The sequence below is a fragment of the Heterodontus francisci genome, unplaced genomic scaffold, assembly GCF_036365525.1.
Source record: "Heterodontus francisci isolate sHetFra1 unplaced genomic scaffold, sHetFra1.hap1 HAP1_SCAFFOLD_500, whole genome shotgun sequence".
NCBI lineage: Eukaryota > Metazoa > Chordata > Chondrichthyes > Heterodontiformes > Heterodontidae > Heterodontus > Heterodontus francisci.
Window position 1 is genome coordinate 90,292 of NW_027142279.1, and position 21,144 is coordinate 111,435.

Consider the following 21,144-nt stretch of genomic DNA (forward strand, 5'->3'; position numbering starts at 1 on the left):
ATTTGCACCACATGTAAACGCCTCTCATTGAACCAATCAGACACCAGGTAAATAAAACCTCAGTGCTGTCAGCAAAATACAATTGACCCTTTTACCCCTTCTTGTTTGCTGTCACCAATTAACTCAGGCCTTGTTAACTGTTCAGGGGCCATACATAGAGACACATCACTCTCGGAGAGACAATACTGAATGAACACTGTGTTGTGAGGGGCACTCTAAGGGGGCCTGGGGAATAAAGGCCCCCTCGACAAATAATATATAAAAGGGGCCTGGGGTATAAAGGCTTCCTTTAAAAACAAACGGAGTTAGATACAGAATAAAGCTCCCTCTCCGCTGTTCCCATAAAAAAAGAAGAGAAAGCGGGGTTGGTTGTTGCTTGATTGGAGGTGCTGCCTGCTGGTTGCAGCAACGAACCCCAGCTAAAGAAAAAATAAAGGGGCGCTATATTAACCTGGAGCGGGGCCCTACTGGGAGATTACAGCACCATCGGAGGTGCAGTAAGGAGAGGGTGATGTACTCTCGGGAAGCAGTGCTGAGGGAGAGCTTCACTATCGGAGCATCATTCTTCCCACACTGCAGTTGTACAGGTTCCGGGAGTACTGTGTACAGTTTTGGTCTCCTTATTTGAGGAATGCTATACATACATTTGAGTGAGTTCAATGAAGGTTCACTCGGATGATTCCTGGGATTTCGGGATTATTTTATGAGCAGTGGTTGAGAGGTCTGGGTTTATGTTCCCCATAGTTTAAAACAATGCGAGGATATCTCTTTGAAACATAGACAATTGTTAGGGTGTGGTGGATGCTAAGAGTACCTTTTCCCTGGGATAGAGAGTCACAATTTCAGGATAAGGGGTTGGCCATTTGGGAATGAGATGAGTAGAAATGTCTTCACTCAGTGGGTTGTGAATCTTTGGAATTCTCTACCCCTGAGAACTGTGGATGCTCACTCGTTGAGTAAAGTGAAGACCGAGATTGATAGATTTTTGGATTCAGAGAGAATCCAGGGATATGAGGATTGGGTAAGAAGGTAGAGTCGAGGTTGAGGATTAGCTGTGATCCTATTGAATGGTGAAGCAGGCTCGAGGGGCTGAATGGCCTGCTCCTGCAGCTATTTAATGGATTCTGTGTTCCCCTGCCCATCCTGTTCTCCCTTTCTCTACTACCCTCCGCCTTTCCATTCCCCCTCCTTCTCTCACTCCTCCCTCTGCTCTGTGTATGGACAGTGAGGGGGTTCAGTGACAGAGCCATTCCTGACATCATTGCTGAATGGCCGTGCTCAAATGGTGAGCTTAACCTTATATGATCTGTAAACGGCACGAGAGCCAATAGTTTCTCCATATCTGCTGAAATAAATTAGATGACACTTTATTGTTTTATACTGAAGGGAATGCCAGTCTAGTTTCTCCAAAATGTCCTGATCATTGAACTCCTTCTGCTCAGGTATCATTGTAGTGATCCTGAGCATCACCCCTCCAAGGACGATGCTTACTGAGCTTTGGTTCACAGAACTGAATGTAGTTACTCCACATGGGGTTTAGTCAGAGTTTCCCAGAATTGTGGTATATCCTTGACCCCTTTTCATCACAGCCCACTTGTGATTTAGAAAGCATCTGGTGGATCTGCTTAGGTTTGTTTTGGCAGCGGTTAATTCAACAGGAGTTGAACTTAAATCGCAGTGTGTTTGTCATCCTGTCAGACAGACATTGTGAACATTAGACTGCCAACTGTTGGTGTTCGAAGCAGCAGAGACTGATCGAAGGTAAAGTATAAATTATAATCACAGAGAAAATAGGTGAAATGTTTCATGGTGCCAGCTGATCGTAGATGACATTGTACAAGGACATGTAGAGAATTGTAAAATGTATTCTTGGGATGTGGGCATCGCTGGCATGGGGCAGCACTCTCTCAGTACTGACCCTCCGAAAGTGCAGCACTCCCTCAGTACTGACCCTCCGACAATGGAGCATTCCATCAGTACTGACCCTCCGACAGTGCGGCACTCCCTCAGTACTGACCCTCCAACAGTGCGGCACTCCCTCAGTACTGACCCTCCGACAGTGCAGCACTCCCTCAGTATAAACTCTTTGACAGAGAATCACTGCCTCTGTACTAACTGTGCGGCAATCTCCCCCAGCCCCTTCAATCCTCCCATTCTCTGTAACTTCCCCCAGCCCCTGCAACCCTTCCTGCCTCTGTAATCTCCTCCAGCGCCGACAAGCTTTCCTGTCTCTGGAACCTCCTCCAGCCCCTACATTCCTCCCTATCTCTGTAACCTCCTCCAGTCCATACAACCCTCCCTATCTCTGTAACCTCCTCCAGTCCCTGGAACTATCACTCTCTTTTGTAATCGCCTCCAGCCCCTACAATCCACCCTATCTCTGTTACCTCCTCCAGTGCCTACAACCATCACTCTCTCTGTAATCGCCTCCAGCCCCTGCAACCCACCCTATCTCTGTAACCTCTTCCAGTGCCTACAACCATCACTCTCTCTGTAATCGCCTCCAGCCGATACATCCCACCCTATCTCCGTAACCTCCTCCAGCCCCGACAACCATCACTCTCTCTGTAACCTCCTCCAGCCCCTACAACTCTCCCTATCTCTGTAACCTCCTCCAGTCCCTACAACCATCACTCTCTCTGTAATCGCCTCCAGCCGATACATCCCACCCTATCTCCGTAACCTCCTCCAGCCCCTACAACCATCACTCTCTCTGTAACCTCCTCCAGCCCCTACAACTCTCCCTATCTCTGTATATCCTCCAGCACCTTCAACAATCCCTGCCTTGGTAACCTCTTCCAGGCCCTACAACGCTCCCTATCTCTATAAAGCATTCCAGAATTGAATGGGTTCTACAGAAATAAAGAAGGTGTGCAGTAGTCATTGCCGGTCACTACAGTGCAGAAAATCCCTCTTTCCCCGCAGAGGCGGGAGGTAATAAACATTTATCTTAAGAAGGCAGCTCTAGAAAGAATCGACCACTGTCACTTTTGTCTGTCTCTCTCTCTCCCTCTTTCTCTCTCTCTGTCCGTCTCTCTCTCTGTCCTTCTTTCTCTCTGTCCGTCTCTCTCTCTCTCTCTCTCTCTCTCAGTTTATATCCCTTGCTCTCTCTCTGTCGCTCTCTGTCGCTCTCTCTCAGTCTGTCGATGTATTTCTCTGTCTCTGTCGCGCTTGCTATCTCTCTCTCTTTGCCTCTCTCTCCCTCTATCTTTCTATCTTTCTCTCTCTAACTTTGTCACTCTCTCTCTCTGTCTCTCTCTCAGTTTCTATCACTTGCTCTCTGTCTCTCTTGCTCTCCCTCCGTCTCTCTCTCTCTGTCTCTCTCACTTGCTCTTTATCTTTCTCTCTCTCTCTGTCTGTCTCTCTCAATTTCTATCACTTGCTCTCTATCTATCTCTCTCTCCGTCTCTCTCACTTGCTCTCTATCTATCGCTCTCTATCTTTGTCACCCTCTCTCTCTCTCGCTCTGTCTCTCTCACACTGACTGGGTCTTCGATTGGAAATTCTGTCCCATTGATGACCACCTCCCTTTGTTCCCTCATTCAGGATTTGGAGTGGGCAGGAAGATCCCACGATGCGGACTCTCTGCTTGTTCCTGTTGGTGCTGTTCTGGGTCCCCGAGTCAGATGCGGTTGCACTAAATGACAATGTCTTGGCTGGAATTGTCTCACAGTAAGTGTTCATCCTGCCCAGGCCTTTCACCATTCACTGACAGGGTTAGGCTGTGAGAATGGCCCAGGTATGAGGCTCCGCTCTGTCAAAGTGATGAGGGGGAGCAGGGCAGAGTCCAGTTAAATTAAAATAACATGGAACCACAGAGAGGGGAAGGTGAGCAAGAAAGGACTCAGAGTGAGACATGTCACTTCATCAGTAATCTGACTCACTGACCCCACTCACTGACCCCACTTACTGACCCCACTCACTGACCCCACTCACTGACCCCTCTCACTGAACCCACTCACTGACCGCACTCACTGACCCCGCTCACTGACCCCACTTACTGACCCCACTCACTGACCCCTCTCACTGACCCCACTGACTGACCCCACTGACTGACCCCAATCACTGACCCCTCTCATTGACCCCTCTCACTGACCCCACTCACTGACCACACTCACTGACCCCTCTCACTGACCCCACTCACTGTCCCCACGCACTGACCCCTCTCACTGACCCCACTAACTGACCCCACTCACTGACCCCGCTCACTGACCTCGCTCACTGACCTCGCTCCTCTCCCCTCCCGCTCTCTCTCCCTGTTGCCCTGTGTCTATCTCTTTCTCTCTCTATGTCTTCCATTCTATTTATCTCTTGGTTTGTGTTGCTGTTAATCTCTCACTGTATTTCTCCTGTCACTTGTCCCTCTCCATGCTCGACGGCCTGTCTATCTCTCTCATCTCTGTCTCTATTACTTTATCCTTTTTCAGTTTATCACTGCCTCTGTTCCCTCTCTCTGTCTCTATCTGTATCTGTCTCCATCTTGTTCTTCCTTTTTCTGTCTCTATCTGTTTCTATGTACTTGTCTCCAGAACTCTTCCTTTCCCTGGCTTTGTTTCTTCTCTCCATCTCTGTCTCTCCTGCTGTCTTCTACCCTCCCTCTATCACATTCTCTGTCTCCCTCCCTCCATCCATCTCTCCACCTCTTTGTTTCTCCCTTGCTCTTGTTCCAATCACTCTTTCCATCTCTGTTTCATTGGAATGAGTTCATTCGGTCCCGTCCTTTCCAATGTCGTAAATTAATGACCAAATTTATTGAAATGCCACAGCATACAAGACTACGGGCCAAGTGCTGGGAAATAGGATTAGAATAGTTAGGTGCTTGATGGCTGGCACAGACACGATGGGCCGAAGGGCCTGTTTCTGTGCTGTGTAACTCTTTGACTCTCTGACTCAAACTCCCAGTTTCCCTCCTTCCATCATGAGGTATGGTATTAAATAGGCAGGTGACCATAATCCACATCATACTGACCTGGCACAAGGAGAATTTCATTCACAATTCCTACCTTGACTCTCACTTTGTGTTTGTCCCTTTCAGATTCCGACAAGTGTCTGGCCACCAGCCCAGCAGTACGACTGGGGGAGGACAGTTCGCCTTCCTGATGGTGTTAACTCCTCAACAATGCACCGGTGCCAATATCAATCAGAATGTACAATTCAGACCCTCTGATTCAGGAAGACCGGTTATTCGTGGCGGTGTGAATTACTTCCTGAACAGTCGATCAGTAAACTACATCGCAGTTTACCCCAACACAGGAAGTCGCTGCTCAGAGAATAAACTGTTACACTTCACTCAGGAGGATCAACGCTATGGGCAGACTGACAGTGCAGCTCGGCTGCTTCAGAATAGCATCAATAACCAGGGGCTGCAGGTTGGCTGTGTCATTCTCTACACCACCTACACCCCCTGCATCCAGAGCTGCTTCAGTGGCAATGAGAATTGTGACATCCTCGCCGCGTTAGGCCAGGCACCCTTTAGCCACCCATGGGCTGGCCCGCAGGTTCAGAAGTATTTTGTCTTCAGTACATTGTACCGATACGACAATAATAGAAATAAGATCCCCACAGTTCGAAACAAGCTGGGACAAGTTACCCAGGCAGGCTTTCACATCAGAAAGTGTGATGGGACCAACAGCCAAATACAGTGTCAGGACTGCACCCACCCTGGGGGCTACTGTATCTAGTAAACAGTCTCACTACAGGAGGCAATAGCAGATCAGAGAGTCCCAGGAAAACAGTGCAAATCATTCTATTACTCTAGAAATCTATCTACTTCCATTTTATTCTGTTAATAATGCAGCTTTCCCCAGATCACTCTCTATAATAATCCCTCATTCTCCAGATCACTCTCTATAACAATCCCTCATTCTCCAGATCAATCTCTATAACAATCCCTCATTCCCCAGATCACTCTCTATAACAATCCCTCATTCTCCAGATCACTCTCTATAATAATCCCTCATTCCCCAGACAACTCTCTACAATAATCCCTCATTCCCCAGGTCACTCTCTATAATAATCCCTCATTCTCCAGATCACTCTCTAAAATAATCCCTCATTCTCCAGATCACTCTCTATTAAAATCCCACATACTCCAGATCACTCCCTATAATAATCCCTCATTCTCCTGATCACTCTCTATAAAAATCCCTCATTCTCCAGATCACTCTCTATAATAATCCCTCATTCTCCAGATCACTCTCTATAATAATCCCTCATTCTCTGGATCACTCTCGATAATAATCCCTCATTCTCCAGATCACTCCCTATAATAATCCCTCATTCTCCAGATCTCTCTCTATAAAAATCCCTCATTCTCCAGATCACTCCCTATAATAATCCCTCATTGTCCAGGTCACTCTCTATAATAATGCTTCATTCTCCAGGTCACTCCCTACAATGATGCAGAACAACAGTGAGAAGGATTTCAAACATTGAGCTGGAAAATTGTGTTTCACTTCAAACCAAGAGCACACTAATTCCCTAATGGGACACTGTGGATGAATAAAGACATGAGGGTGTTGGGGAAGGGGAGGAAGGAGTGTACACTCTGTCCATGGGTGGCAGGTGGCAGCACGCCAAGAGAGAAAGTGAAGGGAAGTCAAGTCCAACAATTAGGAAGTCAGATTTGATCGGACAGTAGGGAGTGAATTTACTGATTATATAATTCATCTTGTAATTGATCTGGGAGATGTGTTAAACACATTGCTATATATTCTCAGTCATGCTCTGTAATCTTCCTCCAATCATTGAACACTGCAGTTTATGGATCATTTCACTAATCGCTGTTGAGCTGATGAAATTGTTTGATTGGCAGTGATAATATTTTTGGACCATTGTATCGAGTCCAATGGGTTGCAACCGTGATTACTGAGTGATTTCTCTCTGCAACTTTTAATCTTTAATAAAGCATGTCTGGGCATTAACCTGCACTCTGTGTTTGTATGTGTGACTCCACTCATTTTTCTGGGGTTAAAGTTACTTTTGTTAAAATTAAACGACTGTTTGATCTCTTTCGCACACACACACAATCTCTCTTTCTCTCACTCTCTCTCGCTTTCTGTCTTTCTCTCTGTCCCAGGCTTTCCTTATCTTGGGCACTCTACCTCTCATTCATTTTTCTCACTTTCTGTACACCCTCTTTTCCTCTAATTTCTCATTTTCCTTCTTACTCTGTCTCCATCACCCATTATCTCGTAGTCTCTCCGTCTCTCTATTTTCCTTTCCATTTCGTTCCCCCCCACATCCCCCCTCTCTCTCTTCTCTATTTCCCTCTCTGTTACTTGCTCTCGAACACTCTTGCTCTTTGTGGTTGGTTTATCTCCGACTTCTCCAATCGATCTTCAATAACTGAAATTCCTCATCCCTGGAACCATACTCGTGAATCTTTTCCGTTCTCTCTCCCTATGACTTATCAACAGGGTAGATGCAGGTAAGATGTTTCCCTTGGTTGGGGAGTCTACAACCAAGGTGCACAATTTCAAAATAAGGGGGAAGCCACTTGGGACTGAGATGAGGAGAAATTTCTTTACTCAGAGGGTTGTGAATCTTTGGAATTCTCTATCCCAGAGGGCTGTGGAAGCTCAGTCATTGAGTATGTTTAAAGCAGAGATTAACAGATTTCTAAATACCAATGACATAAAGGGATATGAGGATAGTCTGGAGAAAAGGCATTGATGTGGATGATCAGCCATGATAGTATTGAATGGCAGAGCAGTCTCAATGGGCTGAATGGCCTAATCCTGCTCCCTGTCTCACTGCAGTTACTGTTCCCTCTCACCATCTTAAATCCTTAAAAAAATTAAACACCTCCATTAGATTCCCCTGTCAATATTCTCATGTCGGGACTGCAAGCCTTGTCTATGCAACATTTCTTCATAATTTAACAGACTGGATGCTGGTGAAGTTAATGCATGGTTTCGGTTCTGGGAGCTGTGTCACTTTATTGCTGCTGGCTGAGCCTGTGAATTATAAATAGACAAGCTTGGATATAGTTAACAGATCAGACAGCCTCTGTGGGGAGTGAAAAGGAGTTAACATCATCAGCGAGAGAGGGACCAATAACTGCAGTGAGATAGAGACACCAGCAGATGGAGATGGTGAGAGGGGGAGTAACTGCAGTGAGACAGGGCCACCAGTAGATGGAGATGGTGAGAAGTGGGGACATTAACTGCAGTGAGAGAGGGACATCAGCAGATGGAGATGGTGGGAGGGGGACAGTAACTGCAGTGAGAGAGGGACACCAGCAGATGGCGATGGTGAGAGGGGGAGTAACTGCAGTGAGGCAGGGACACCAGCAGATGGAGATGGTGGGAGGGGGAGTAACTGCAGTGAGAGAGGGACACCAGCAGATGGAGATGGTGAGAGGGGGAGTAACTGCAGTGAGACAGGGTCACCAGCAGATGGAGGTGGTCAGAGGGGGGACAGTAACTGCAGTGAGAGAGGGACACCAGCAGATGAAGATGGTGGGAGGGGGACCGTAACTGCAGTGAGAGAGTGTCACCAGCAGATGGAGATGGTGAGAGGGGGCAGTGGCTGCAGTGAGAGAGGGACACCAGCAGATGGAGATGGTGGGAGGGGGACAGTAACTGCAGTGAGAGAGTGTCACCAGCAGATGGAGATGGTGAGAGGGGGAGTAACTGCAGTGAGGCAGATGGAGATGGTCAGAGGGGTGACAGTAACTGCAGTGAGAGAGGGTCACCAGCAGATGGAGATGGTGAGAGGGGGGCAGTGACTGCAGTGAGAGAGGGACACCAGCAGATGGAGATGGTCAGAGGGGGGCAGTGACTGCAGTGAGAGAGGGACACCAGCAGATGGAGATGGTCAGAGGGGGGCAGTGACTGCAGTGAGAGAGGGAAACCAGCAGATGGAGATGGTGGGAGGGGGACAGGAACTGCAGTGAGAGAGTGTCACCAGCAGATGGGGATGGTGAGTGGGGGAGTAACTGCAGTGAGGCAGATGGAGATGGTCAGAGGGGTGACAGCAACTGCAGTGAGAGAGGGTCACCAGCAGATGGAGATGGTGAGAGGGGGGCAGTGACTGCATCGAGAGAGGGACACCAGCAGATGGAGATGGTCAGAGGGGGGCAGTGACTGCAGTGAGAGAGGGACACCAGCAGATGGGGATGGTGGGAGGGGGACAGTAACTGCAGTGAGACAGGGTCACCAGCAGATGGAGATGGTGAGAGGGGGAGTATGCCGTCCAGTTGTGGTCACCACACTTTCGGAAGGATGAGTGTCCTTGACAGGCTGCAGAGGAGATTTACCAGAATGGTTCCAGGGATGTTACATGGTTAGATTGGAGAATATGGGGTGGTTTTCCTTTGAGCAAAGGCGATTGAGGGGAGATCGGATAGGAGATGTACACGATTGTGACAGTGTTAGATAAAGTAGACAGAGTAAACCTGTTCCCATTAGTGGATGGTGCAAGGACTATTGGTCACAGGTTGATGATTTTGGACAATAGATACTGGGGTATTTGAGGAAGAACCTCTATACACAGTGAGTGGTAACAACAGGGAATTCACTGCCTACCAGGGTGGTGGAAGTGGAGACAATGAATGATTTCAAAAGGAAATTGAATGGACACTTGAAGGGGATAATCTTGCTAGACCGCAGGGATAGAGAGGTGGAATGGAATTGACTAGATTGCATGGACTCGATGGGCCGAATGGCCTCCTTCTGTACCATACTGGCTGTATGACTTTCTGGCTAACTGGCTGTAAAGTGTTTTCAAATGACATGGTGTTGCAAAGGTCACCAATAGAGATACACAGGGGCTCGTTGGTTTGCTGAGCTTTCCAGATGCTGCTGCTCACAGGTGGGTGTTTTAGGGGCAGGTTGGGAGGGTGGGGATGTTTTTGTCTCACTCTGCTGCAGGGTTGTATCGCTGTGCCCAATCTTGCTGCACAGTAGTAGGTCGCAGTGTCTGTCGGCTGGGGGTCGCCCAGCTGCAGGGAGAATCGGTTGCTTGCAGAGTCATGTTGCACAGTGAACCGCTTCTCAAAGCCTGGCCCACAGCTGCCGTGCTCATTGCACATCCACTCTACTGCCTTCCCCTCCTGCCTGTACCAGTGCATGGTGTAGCTGCCCATGCTGGCTCCCTCCAAGCTGCAGCCGAGGGCGAGGGGCTTCCCCGGTCGAATAGAAGCCGCGGCTGGAGTCTGGACCACAGTGGGTGCAGACTGAACCCCTGGAACACATTCCATAAAAGAAAGTAATTCAGAATCATGGAAGGAAAATGGTAGCATAAATCATAAAATCTAACAGAATAGAAAGAGGCCGTTCTGCCCATCGTATCTGCGCTGGCTGTTTGAAAGAGCAATCGAGTTAGTCGCACTTGCCCCTGCTCCTACCCCATTGCCCTCCCAATTTCCCCGCTCCAAGCACTGATCCAATAGCCATTTGGGAGATTACTATTGAATCTACTTCCTCCTGCTGAAGGGATAGCACTTACAAAAAATCCAATGTCCAAGCAATAAGATGACCAAGATTGAGATGTTTTTAGCTGAGACTGCCATCGCCCTTCTCAGAAGCAGAGAGGCAGCCCTTACTGAGCAACAAGCCAGCGCCTGGTAAATGGAAATGCCACCGGTTGTGATGAAGAGAGTGGAACGATTGGCCGCCCATCCTGTACCTCGACTACGCCTGTCAGCAGAGTGAACAAATGAGGAGCACTTCCCTCGGCAGCATTGCTGTTATTTTTGCAGATTCCTGCAAGCCCCTTAGCCCGACTTTCTCTCTTCCCTTCCCAACATTCCCACCTTTCCTTCCATGGAATATTGCCTTATTTTTTGATTGGTCAGGAACGTGCTGACCATGTGAAAGATAGGTAGGAAAACAAATTGTGAGGAGGGCACAAAGAGTCTGCAGAGGGATATAGATAGGTTAAGTGAGTGGGCAAAAAATTGGCAGATGGAGCATACTGTGGACAAATGTGAGCTTGCCCACTTTGGCAGGAAGAATGGGAATTCAGAATATTATTTAAATAGAGAGAGACTGCATGTCTCGACAGGACAGAGGGATCTGGGGTCCTGGTACGTGAATCACAAAAAGTCAACATGCAAGTACAGCGAGTGATTAGGGCGGCAAATGAAATGTTGTTGTTTATTGCAAAGGGAATAGAATATAAAAGTAGGGAAGTGTTGCTACAGCTGTACAGGGCCTTAGTTAGACCACATCTGGAGTACTGAGTAAAGTATTGGTCTACGTAATTAAGAAAGGACATAAATGCATTGGAATTAGTTCAGAGAAGGTTCACTCGGCTGATACCTGGAATGAAGGGGTTGTCTTATGAGGAAATGTTGAGCAGTTTGAGCCGATACCCACTGGAGTTTAGAAGAATGAGAGGTGATCTTACTGAGACATGTAATAATTTAAGGGTGATTGACAGCTTGGAAGCCGAGAGGATGTTTCCCCCTGGTGGGCGAATCTAGAACTAGGCAGCATAATTTCAAAATAAGTGATTGGCAGATGGAGTAAAATGTGGGGAAGAATGAGGTTGTTCACTTTGGTTGTAAGAATATAATTTTTTACAAGGCGCGAATCTTCCCGATGTTGATGTTCAGAGAGGCTTGGGTGTCCCCGTACATGAGACTCAGTAAGTTCACATGCAGGTGCAGCAAGAAATGAGCAAGGCAAATGGCCTGTTGGCCTTTATTGCAAGTGGGATTGGAGTACAGGAATAAGGAAGTCTTGTTACAATTGGCCAGCGCTTTGGTAAGATCACACCTGCTTTACTGTACACAGTTGTGGTCTCCATATCCGAGGAAGGCTACACTTGCCTTGGTGGCAGTACAACGAAGGGTCACTCCATTGGTTCCTGGGATGAGAGGTTTGTCCTATGATGAGAGAGCCTGTAGTCTATGGAGTTTAGAAGAATGAAAGGTGATCTCAGTGAAACATACAAGATTCTGAAGGTGCTTGACTGGGTAAACACTGAGAAGTTGCTTCCCCTGGCTGGGGAATCTATTTCAGCCTCAGGATAAGGGGCCAAGCATTTGGGACTGAGATAAGGAGAGGTTTCTTCACTCAAAGGGTGGTAAATCTTTGGAATTCTCTACCCTCGGGGGTGGTGGATGCTCCATTATTGAATATATTTCAGGTTGTGATAGACAGATATGTGGTCACTCAGGGACTGAAGGGATATGGGGAGCGGGTGGAAAAGTGGAGTTGAGTTCGAGGATCAGTCATGATGGAATTGAATGACAGAGCAGGATCGACGGGCCGAATAGTCCACTCCTGCTCCGATTTCTCATGTTATTCTAAAATCTAGTCATTTGATTCATGATGATTCCATTAACACAATCGAAAAACCCGTTAACTTTTACTGCAGGCTCTTTACATCAGTCTTCACCCTTCAATGATCTGACCAGAATAATTCTCTGCTGACCTTTTTCAGTGTCTTCCCTGCAAGTGATACTTGGATTCATTTCTGGCCCCATCAACGTACATAACACAACATTTGCCTAAATTTAATGCCAGTTGCCATTGTGTGGCCTAATCCCCTGCCACAGGTAAATCACTTTGGATTCCACAGGACCCCTCTACTGTCTTAACCCGTGCACAGATTTTAGTGACATCTGCAAACATTCTTTTATTACTTCATTGGACGTGGGAGTCACTGGCCAGGCCAGCAATTATTGCCCATCCCTAATCGCCCTTGAGAAGGTGGTGGTGAGCTGCCTTCTTGAACCGCTGCAGTCCATGTGAGGTGGGTACACCCACAGTGCTGTTAGGAAGGGAGTTCCAGGATTTTGACCCAGCGACAGTGAAGGTACAGCAATATAGTTCCAAGTCAGGATGGTGTGTGACTTGGAGGGGAACTTGCAGGTGGTGGTGTTCCCATGCATTTGCTGCACTTGTCCTTCCAGATTGAGGTCGCGGGTTTGGAAGGTGCTGTCGAAGGAGCCTTGGTGCGTTACTGCAGTGCATTGTGAAGCTGGTACACACTGCTGCCACTGTGCGTCTGTGGCGGAGGGAGTGAATATTTAAGGTGGTGTTTGTTTAGTTAGATTCCCCCAGCTGCTGTGGTGGGATTTGAACTCTTGTGCTCTGGATCATTCGGTCGAAGCCTCAGGATTACTAGTCCCAGTAACATAACAGCAATGCTACCATACCCCCAGAGACTGGGGTAAGGTGTATTACACAATTCCCAAGTTTTTGCCGTGTTTCCTTGCATTCTAGTTGCACTGTGTGTATCCTAGTGAGCCCCGCAGTAGTAAGTGCTGTTGTCTTGGAGCCAGGAGCTTTTCAAGGACAGAGGGAAAGTGTTGGCCTGAGTCTCGTGCTGGGTTTCAATCCTTTTCCTGTAGTTCGATGCAGAAAGTACACTCTATCTGATCCATTCCAGGCAGTCACCAATCTGCAATTACCAGTCCAAACAACACTCAGTCATGTTGCCCTGCCCAATGCTTCTGTGGAACGTGGGTTCCTCCACGGGAACCAGAGCATTGACCACTGGGGACTGGAGAACCATCTAACATCTAACAAGATTCTTCACACAGTATGGCAGATCAATGGGGAGAGAACGACAGTGGGCCACAGGGAGGGACAGAGGCAAAAGCAGAAGAGAGGGAATAAGAAGGAGACAAATTATTCTTCTAGAGTCACGCTGCTACATTCACACTTATATTTGCTCCACAGGTTAAGCCCAATTATAAATCAGATTTATTACATTGATAAAACTATAAATGCACCAAACTCGGAAGGATGAATACAAACCAATTCAGTCTGCATCTGAGAAAAAAGAAAATTGGTAATGTTTAATGATGATACTCTGTCAGAATAATCCGAACTGCTGTTCACATCAAGGAACAGTAAATTATTTCAATTTGGTTGACGAGGAGATTATGTATAGCAATGCATAAAGTAACTATTACGAACATTAATGTCATCAACAATGGGACCAAATGGGGACAGTGGCGTTTCCTGTCTTAAAACTGGAAAGCAGGAATATGGAAAGCAGATCTCAAAATACTTTGAGATTCTTTTCAGAGGTGGAGGCTCGTTATAAGCAGTGTGATCAAACCGCCCCTGCTGCTGTGGAAACTGCAGATAGGTCAAATAACCAGTGTCACTGGCGTTGTATTCCTTGCAGAGCACCCTCTGACCACATCATACCAACAAAACCTTAGAGGGGAACAGAGCCGGACAGGCAGAGGCCATCCCGGGGAACCCCACATAGGGAGAAATAAAGAGAGAATGAGAGAGAGAGAACAACTGGGAGGGAGCAAGGGAGAGGTAGACTGAGGCAAAGACAGAGAGAGAGAGACTGACTGATCAACAAAGCCACTGAGAGATGGAATGATTCAGGGAAAATTAGTTCGAAAGAGAGAGAGAGAGAGAGATTGAGAGAACGAGTGACAGATAGAGAGAATGAGGCAATAGGAGGTGTAGAGACAGACAGGGAGAGACAGAGACAGAGCGAAACAGAGACAGGAAATGAGAGGAGATAGGCAGAATTAATTAGAGACAGAGAGACAGAATGAGACTGAGTGCGTGTGAGAGAGAAATAGAGACAGACAGCAAGAGAAAGCGTGGAAATGAGAGGCGAGAAAGAGAGGGGAAGGAAAGAAGAGAGTGAGATAAAGAGGGAGAATGAGAATGGGTGTGTGTGTGAGAGACAGAAAGAGCAACAGAGCTGAGAGGAAATGAGAGAAGGAAAGAGAGACAGGGATAAAGAAAGAGAATGAGAGTGAGTGTGTGTGAGAGAGGAAAGATAACAAGAGCAACAGAGACAGAGAAACAGGCATGAAGAGAGAGAGAAAGGAAACAATTTTACAGAACAATGTAAACGATGTTTTTTATAATCAATATTGGTGAAGTCTGATGTGTTTCCTGGTCCTAGCTCGCCATCTGCTGTCCCCCTGGAGGAGAAAACACCCCAAAAATACAAAAACAACTGCAGCAGAAAAAAACACTAACAATTTCAACAATAACTTCAACAGTAAAAATAAAAGCACCAATGAAAAGGATGGTACAGTGGCCCAGTTGTTAGCACCGCAGCCTCATAGCTCCAGCGACCCAGGTTCAATTCTGGGGACTGCCTGTGTGGAGTTTGCAAGTTCTTCCTGTGTCTGCGTACTTTCCTCTGGGTGCTCCGGTTTCCTCCCACATGCCATTATAAATTGCCCGTGGTATAGGTAGGTGGGAGGGAAATACAGGGACAGGTGGGGATGTGGTAGGAATATGGAATGAGTGTAGGATTAGTATAAATGGGTGGTTGGTGGTCGGCACTGACTTGTCGACTCAAGCAAGTGATTCAGGTTTGCACAACGCCTCCCTCCCTGATGGGGAACCCACGCCCCTCTCTCTACCATTGGCTGCCAGTAGTTGCTGTTGCAAATGTTGGTATCATTCTGCTGCTGAGGTTGTTGTTGTATTTGCTGGTGTTTTCCTCCGGCTGAGGTTGTTGAATTTGTTGGTGTTTGAATCTCCTGCTGATCTGTTGTTGAATTTGTTGGCCTTGTTCTCCTGCTGAGGTAGTTGTTGTGTTGGTTGGTGTTTTCCCTGCTGAGGTTTTTGTTGTACTTGTTGTTTTCTTCCCTGCTTAAATTGTTGTTCAATTCGGTTTTTGCATGCTGAGGTTGTTGTTGTATTTTTGGTGTTTTTCTTTCCCTGCTGAGGTTATTTTCTCTTTTTTAATTCATTCATGGGATTTTGGGCGATGCTGGTTGAGGTCAGCATTTATTGTCCATCCCTAATTGCCCCTTCAGAAGGTGGTGGTGAGCTGCCTTCTTGAACCACTGCAGTCCATGTAGTGTAGGTACACCCACAGTGCTGTTAGGAAGGGAGTTTCAGGATTTTGACCCACAGTTAGTGAAGGAACAGCCGATATAGTTCCAAGTCACGATGGTGTGTGACTTGGAGGAGAACCTGCAAGTGGTGGTGTTCCCATGCATCTGCTGCCCTTGTCCTTCGAGGTGGTAGAGGTTGCGGGTTTGGAAGGTGTTGACGGAGGGAGCCTTGGTAATTGCTGCAGTGCATCTTGCAGATGGTACACACTGCTGACACTGAGCATCAGTGGTGGAGGGAGTGAATGTTTGTAGATGGGGTGCCAATCAAGCGGGCTGCTTTGTCCTCGACGGTGTCGAGCTTCTTGAGTGTTGTTGGAGCTGCACCCATCCAGGCAAATGGACAGTATTCCATCACACTCCTGACTTGTGCCTTGTAGATGGTTAACAGGCTTTGGGGAGTCAGGAGGTGAGTTACTGGTTGCAGGATTCCTAGCCTCTGACCTGCTCTTGTAGCCACAGTATTTATATGGCTACTCCAGTTCAGATTCTGTTCAATGGCAATCCCCAGGATGTTGATAGTGGGGGATTCAGCGATGGTAATGCCATTGAATGTCAAAGGGAGATGGTTATATTCTCTCTTGTTGTAGATGGTCAATGCGTGGCACTTGTGTGGCACGAATGTTACTTGCCACTTATCAGCCCAAGCCTGGATGTTGTCCAGGTCTTGCTACATCTGAACACAGGCTGCTTCAGAATCTGAGCTGTCACGAATGATGCTGAACATTGTGAAGTCATCAGTGAACATCCCCACTCTGACCTAATGATTGAAGGGAATTTCATTTATGAAGCCGTTGGAGATGGTGGAACAGGACGTACCCGGGGATGGCGATAGCGAGGTCTGCGACATTGTCTGTAAGGCATGATTCCCTGAGTTTGACTATGTCAGGTTGTTGCTTGACAGCTCTCCCAACCTTGGCACAAGGCCCGAAATGTTGGTAAGGAGGACCGTGCAGATTCAACATGTTGTTGCATCTGCTGCTGTGTTTCACCTGCTGAAGTTGTCTTTGTTGCTTTTCTCCTCCTGACGCACTTCTTGAATTCTGTTGGTGTTTTTTTCTCCTCCTGACATTGGTTGGTGAGCTTTTTTTTGCCAACGTTGCTTCTGAATTTGTTGGTGTTTTCCCTCGCTGAGGCTGTTGTTGCATTTGTTGATGCTTTTCGTGCTGAGGTTTTTATTGCATTTGTTGTATTGCCCAGAGGAGGTTACAGAGATAAGGAGGGTTGTTGGGCTGGAGGAGGTTACAGTGATAGGGAGTATTGTAGGGGCTGGAGGAGGTTACAGTGATAGGGAGTATTGTAGGGGCTGGAGGAAGTGACAGAGAGAGGGAGGGATGTAGGGCTCGAGGAGGTTTCAGAGATAGAGAGGATTGTCGGGGCTGGAGGAGGTTACAGAAATAGGGAAGCTTGTCGGGGGCTGGAGGGGGTTACGGAGATAGGGAGGGTTGCATTACCTTAAGCAGGATACAGACATAGGGAGGATTGGAGGGGCTGGAGGAGGTTACAGAGACAGGGATAATTGTCACTGTTCATCGAGTGTACTCAGTGTTAACCCCAGTATCATTCTGGTGAATCTCAGCTGTATCTGGACTCAGGCAAACAGCTGCTTGTTGAGGAAGGTGCCCAGACTGTGTGCAATATTCCAGATGTAGTCGAACCAGAGCCTCCTACAACTGTGGCATTACCTCCAAACCCTTTGTATTGTAGCTTCTTCCATTAATCACACGTTCCACAATGCATGACTGGATGCACGCATACACCACACACACACTCCCAACTCTCTCTCTCTCCCACCCCCTCTCTCTCCTCAGTTTGTTTGACTATGTTGTTAGTTGTGCATCTTTGTCCTTCAGCTGATCTTATCTGTGCCTCTGATATGAAGAGTCTATTGTTCTCAGTCCTTGACAAACACAACAGCTTCCTGCTTTGCAAAAGTTGACATTTACCTAGTTGACACACGGCACAACATTCAAATCTGTTAGTCCCAGGGAATGCAAATATCAAAGCCGGCTCAGAAGTGTTAATGAGTCCATTGTGGGACTGAATGAATATCTGACAACCTGGCATGGACACAGGGGCACTGACAGAATCAGCAATCCAGAGAGAATGGAAACTGTGGAAACTATCAAGGACTAGGCGTTGGACATGGGCTGGTTGGAACTGAGATGCACATTCAGACGCCCCTTTTCACAGGCAGTGTAACATTGAGTAACAATGTGCTTCAAGGTGATTGTGATTACTGAGGGGACAGTGACATTGTGAATCTGTCACAGGAATATTATCTGGAGCCCTGGACTGACTGCACTGCCCAATGTGCTAATGATCTAACAGAGAAATGTGGGGACAGACGAATCCTACCCCATCAGAAACAAATCCTAGAATAGTACAACAGAGGGAGGCCATTCGGCCCATCGAGGGTTTGTCATCTCTTTCGAAAATCAACCCAGTTAATCCAACTCCGCTCTCTTTCACCATTTCCCTCAATTAATTCCCCTTCAAGTATTGAGCCAATTCCCTTTTTGAATAATACCATTGAATTTCCACCACCCTATCAGACATTGCCCTCCAAATCCAAACCACTCATGATATTAAAAAACATTTATCCTCATGTCACCTCTGGTACCTTTGCCCATCACATTAAAGCTGTGCCCTCTGGTGATCTATCGAATCTCCCCTTAACCTTCTCTGCTCTCAGGAGAAAGTCCCTTTCTAGCCCAGTCTTTTTACTTGACTGAATTTCCTCACCAACTGAACCATCCGAGAAAATCTCTTCTGCACCCTCTCCAAAGCCTACAGGTGTTTCCTAAAGTGTGGTGCCCAGAATTGTTCCAACAGGGACCGAACTGGTGTTTTATACAGGTTTGGCATGACTCCCGGAGTTTTGTACTCGACCTCTCTATTTACAAAGCCCAGACTGTAATATGATTTATTAATCGCTTTCTCAACCTACCCTGTCACCTTTAAATATTCCTGCACAAGCACCCCCAGGTCTCTCTGTTCTTGCACCACTTCACAAATTGTTTTGTTTCATCTCTCCTCATTCTTGCAGTCAAAATCAAACATATCAAAGACTAATCCCACCCATATCTGGGACAAATTACCTGCTTATTATTATTCGGTCAGTCATGGACAATGGTCTGCCAGTAACTCTATAAAGTTTACATGCAACACTTTTCCTTCCAAAAAACAACATCCTCGGTGGTTCTTGTATTGGAGTTTATACCTGAAGCCCACTGCTATCTCAATGTTGGCAGTTGAGGAGCAGTCAGTGACTGAGACATTAACATCTGGTCAGGGACCCCTCACAATATCCCATGTCCTGAATACTCAAACACTCTCTCACTGAGAAATTTATGTCCTCCTCATTCTGGTTTGTATGTGTTACTAACGCTGTATCTGTGCTATTTCGGAGATGGTATCACTGTCGCTGATGTGAGGATTTCATTGTTCTCATTCTGTGACTATATTCTGAAAAACACAATCATTTACTTTAACCCCATCGACCTCAAGGAGGAAAATGGAAGTCCGATCATTTGTCTCTCTGGAACATCTTGTTTCTCTGCCCCCTCTCATCATCCCCCCAATACTGACCCACTACTGATAAGAGAGGCATGTCTCCTGTGAATATTCTCTCCCTAATACTTAGTGCCTATGAAAGATCAAATATACACAGCCAACTGGCAAATACTAACTTTAATATTCAGAGTCCCTGTCCCAGGCTCCAATCTCCCTCCACCCTCCCTGTTGGGTAACTGAAGACAAGTTATGTTACAATAACAAAGCTCCGTGGGTTAGCATGGGCCCAGGAGAAATATTAATGTTGTTTAGTAAGGCAGATAGTTTCACCAAAAGGCCTTCGTTTGCATAGATTATGTCATATCATTCATCATGACTAAATGTAAATATTTCAGCCAACCAGCACTGCAGTCAATCCGCCGTGGTGTATATAGGGGTTGGAGCTGTCACTGAGATTGACACTGTTCACAGCAGAGTGGACCCGAGACTGAGGAGCAAGCAGCTGGAATTGAACCGACAGCATCTCCCACCCAGCGACATCTACTTTGGAGACTTTGGTAAGCAGTCGGGTATGGGAGGCCTGTCAGAAAAAGCAAAGGAGTTTGTCACTTGCTAGGTGTTGACCCAGGGGGTGTGTGTCCTGCTTCTCCTGAAACAACACCATCTTCAGTCATAACCTTTGCCAGAAATTCAAAGAGGTTTGTTACAGGGATGCAGGAGACAGACCTGGAGGAGAGAGTCAGGAACACATGCAATTATTCATAAAAGCTTTGGAGAGTGGAAAGGGTGAAGGATTGGAGTCAAGTTCCTGATGTTTAACAAGAACATGTAGCTGAGCTCACCTCTGTCTGTAAGAGTCCCAGTGAGAGAGAGATAATTAGATGGAGCTCACCACTCTGAACAGATATACTGACGAACTCCTCGGCAACTCCCTATTTAATATTCCCTCCAATTCCCTACTCGGTAATCTCTCTCAAATGTTTGTCTTGTGTTTCCCTTTCCAGAATCTCAGCCAGTAAGATGTGGACTCTGCTGATCATTCTGGGTTACCTGAGTGAGTAACTTTCATTCTCGACAAAGTTCACCCCCAGTACAACTAGAACAAGCTGTGTTTATTCAAACCGTTACATAGAATAATATCCCAAGATGTTCCACAGAAATCTGATTGAAGAAATGTCTGACACGGCAGGGAAGGAGATGATTGGAGGTCTGACTGTTAGTTTAAAAGAGCAGACGGAGGTGGAGAGGCAGAAAGGTTTAGGAGGCTGGACATCTTGAAGCCACATCAGACACTGCTGGAGGAAAGGGAGTGGAGGGAAGTTCTACAGGAGGCTTGGGTCAGAGAAACAGAGAGTTGGTGAAGATTACAGAAATGTGGTGGGAGAGGGCGGGAGAGGTCATGAGAGAATTTGAACAGGAAGATGGAAATTGTACATCAAAGGCGTTTGCAGCTGTGAACCAATGTGGGTCAGAGAGCACAGGGGTGATGTGTGACTTAAACTTTCTGCAAGATAACATACAACAAGCAGTGTGTTGGAGGAGACCTGACTTCTGGAAAGTGGAAGCTGGGAGGCTGGCCAGGAGTGGATTAGAAGATTTGATTCTCCAGAAGGTAGAGGGTTTTTGGTAGAGGATTGGCTGAGGCAAAATCTGTGATGGTGGATATTAAGGAGGTTGTAATTGGATGTCCTTGTGATGAGGAGGCGACAGGGAAGGAAGCTGGGCACAGTCAGAAGCTGATGAGAAATTGGAGAGGGACAAGATAGATTCTCGGGATACGCTAGAGGTAGCAGTGCTGGAGTGGGTAGGGAAGACACTGCAGGAGATTCTCTGGCTGA

General features: G+C 46.9%; 1 protein-coding gene across 1 annotated transcript; it reads left to right on the top strand.

Moving 5' to 3' along the window:
* The first annotated feature begins 1,658 nt into the window (after window positions 1-1,658).
* LOC137366900 (uncharacterized) lies at window positions 1,659-6,923 on the top strand. Its single transcript, XM_068028459.1, has 3 exons — window positions 1,659-1,761; window positions 3,547-3,672; window positions 5,036-6,923. The coding sequence occupies exons 2-3, from the start codon at window positions 3,575-3,577 to the stop codon at window positions 5,679-5,681; spliced, it is 744 nt and encodes a 247-aa protein (XP_067884560.1). The 5' UTR covers window positions 1,659-1,761; window positions 3,547-3,574; the 3' UTR covers window positions 5,682-6,923.
* The last annotated feature ends 14,221 nt before the right edge of the window (window positions 6,924-21,144 follow it).

Excerpts from the sequence above, each read along its gene's own strand:
- LOC137366900 (XM_068028459.1), top strand. The coding sequence starts at position 3,575 with ATGCGGACTCTCTGCTTGTTCCTGTTGGTGCTGTTCTGGGTCCCCGAG. Across the intron at positions 3,673-5,035 it reads TTGGCTGGAATTGTCTCACA|ATTCCGACAAGTGTCTGGCC; the intron begins GTAAGTGTTCAT and ends TGTCCCTTTCAG.